This window comes from Clupea harengus, unplaced genomic scaffold, assembly GCF_900700415.2.
Source record: "Clupea harengus unplaced genomic scaffold, Ch_v2.0.2, whole genome shotgun sequence".
NCBI classification, from domain to species: Eukaryota; Metazoa; Chordata; class Actinopteri; order Clupeiformes; family Clupeidae; genus Clupea; species Clupea harengus.
Genome location: NW_024880664.1, coordinates 1 through 2500, shown reverse-complemented (window position 1 = coordinate 2500; position 2500 = coordinate 1). Strand labels below are relative to the sequence as shown.

The 2500-nt window shown below is 50.1% G+C and overlaps 1 protein-coding gene across 1 annotated transcript in view; it reads right to left on the bottom strand.

Moving 5' to 3' along the window:
- The window catches only part of slco5a1b (solute carrier organic anion transporter family member 5A1b), a gene marked incomplete at its 3' end in the record, with an annotated part of 13606 nt that extends 11130 nt beyond the window's left edge, over positions 1 to 2476 (bottom strand). Inside the window, exon 1 of the mRNA XM_042707222.1 lies at positions 2213 to 2476. Coding sequence (XP_042563156.1) covers positions 2213 to 2282 — 70 coding nt within the window. The remainder of the gene's footprint in view (positions 1 to 2212) is intronic.
- Between the last annotated feature and the right edge of the window lie 24 nt (positions 2477 to 2500).

Here is a 2500-nt window from a genome sequence, read left to right as displayed (position 1 = left end):
TGAAAAAAGTCTTCTTAGCAGCAGTGATGCTGGATGAGAAGGAGGCCAGCAGTGTCTGGTAGCTTGCAAGATCGTCCAGTGCTGCAGATTTGTGCCACTTTCTCTCAGCCGCTCTGAGATTGGAGCGCTGCGTTCGGAGGGTATCACTCAGCCATGAATGAGACTGGGTAGAACGAGCAGGTCTGGTGGAAAGTGGACACAAAGTATCCAAGCATGAGCTCAGAGTGGAGCAGAGTGATTCTGTGGCATCATCGACACCTAGTGAGGAGAAAGTGGATAAAGGTGGAAGAGCAGAAGAAACCAGAGAGGAAAAGTGGGTGGGAGAGAGGTTGCGGAGGTTGCGCCGGAACGAGACCATCGGAGGGGGGACAGAGGGTTGCTCAATGAGCCGAACATCGAAGCGAATGAAGAAGTGGTCCGAGCGATGCAGAGGGGTTACCGTTAGGTTGTCTGTGGTGCAGTTCCGAGCAAGGATGAGGTCAAGCTCTTTTCCTGCTTTGTGAGTTGGAGGAGTGGGGACCTGTTGTAGGTCGAACGAGTGAACCAGGGTCCGAAAGTCAGCTGAGTTGGGATTGTCAACTCACCAAACACACACACACATCAACTCACCAAACACACTTCTCCTTGGTCTAAAACAGATGTGTCCATACATGGACACACCAGGTGTGTGAGTAATTCAGATGTGTGACACACCCATCTTACTTTGAGAAACACACACACACACACACACACACACACACACACACACACACACACTCATCTTACTTTGAGAAACACACACACACACACACCCATCTTACTTTGAGAAACACACACACACACACACACACACACACTCATCTTACTTTGAGAAACACACACACACACACACACACCCATCTTACTTTGAGAAACACAGACACACACACACACACACACACACCAGACACACACATATCTTACTTTGATAAACACACACACACACACACACACAAACCCATCTTACTTTGAGAAACACAGACACAGACACACACACCAAACACAAACACACACACACAGCTTACTTTGAGAAACACAGACACACACACACACACACACTATCCACAAACGCATAGACACACACACATCCTACTTTGAGAAACACATTCACACACATCCATCTTACTTTGAGAAACACAGACACACACACACACACACACCAAACAGACACAACCACCCATTTTACTTTGAGAAACAGAGACACACACCAAACACACACCCATCTTACTTTGAGAAACACACACACACACACACACAAGCATACACACTCTCTATCTCTCTCTCACTCTCACACACACATCAGCCCCTTGCAGCAGAAGGAAATAATCAAGGCCTTTGATTTGTTGCCAAAACAGACACACACAAACACACACGGGCAAACGGAAGCACACACACACACACACACACACACACACAAACACAAACACACACAAACACACACGGGCAAACGGAAGCACACACACACACACTCACACACGGGCAAACAGAAGCACACACACGGGCAAACAGAAGCACACACACACACACACACACACGGGCAAACAGAAGCACACACACGGGCAAACAGAAGCACACACACACACACACACACACGGGCAAACAGAAGCACACACACACACACACACACACACGGGCAAACAGAAGCACACACACACACACACACACACACACACACACACACACACGGGCAAACAGAAGCACACACACACTCACACACACACACACACACACACACACACACACACACTCACACACACACACACACACACTCACACACACACACACACACACACACGGGCAAACAGAAGCCCGTGCTGTCATTTCTTCGCACCTTCAATCCCGTGATGACATCACTCGGCGAAAACAGTAGCTTTCCGCGCGCAATGTATGGAGGGACTCGGGGACGTGTGTGTGTGTGTGTTTGTGTGTGTGTGACGGATGACTCGGCCAGGCTGAGTGGTTGAGCGCTTGCGGTGATGCAGATAGAGCTGATGGCTCGTGCACTGAGGCTTTGTATGAGTGAGTGCGCCCCCGCCGCGTGCGGATCATGAGAAAAACATATTTATATCCGCCTGATAATGATCGGCTAATTTCGACTCAATCTCTCGCGTTCGGTGAAAGATGTACACTGACACACACACACACACACACACAGCCAGTGGACACAAACACACGGAGCAAAAATTGCACTTACCGATTTTCCTTTCCGCGTCCGCTCTGCTATAGAGCAGGAGCGCGAGGAGCACATACACATATTCCATCATTCGCGATGTCCCATGGCACGCACACGCGCACGTTAATAATCCATCGGTGGAGCACACGGAGCCAATTTGTTTTTTTTCTCGAGGAGAGCGCGAGAGGGAGCGATGGAGGAGGAAGAGGAGGAGGAGGAGGACCGGGGCATGCGCGCGAATCTCCCGTCAGCTCTCCCGCAGTCGTCCGCGAGCTCCTCGTATCAGCACCAGAACAGCACCCCTCCTCG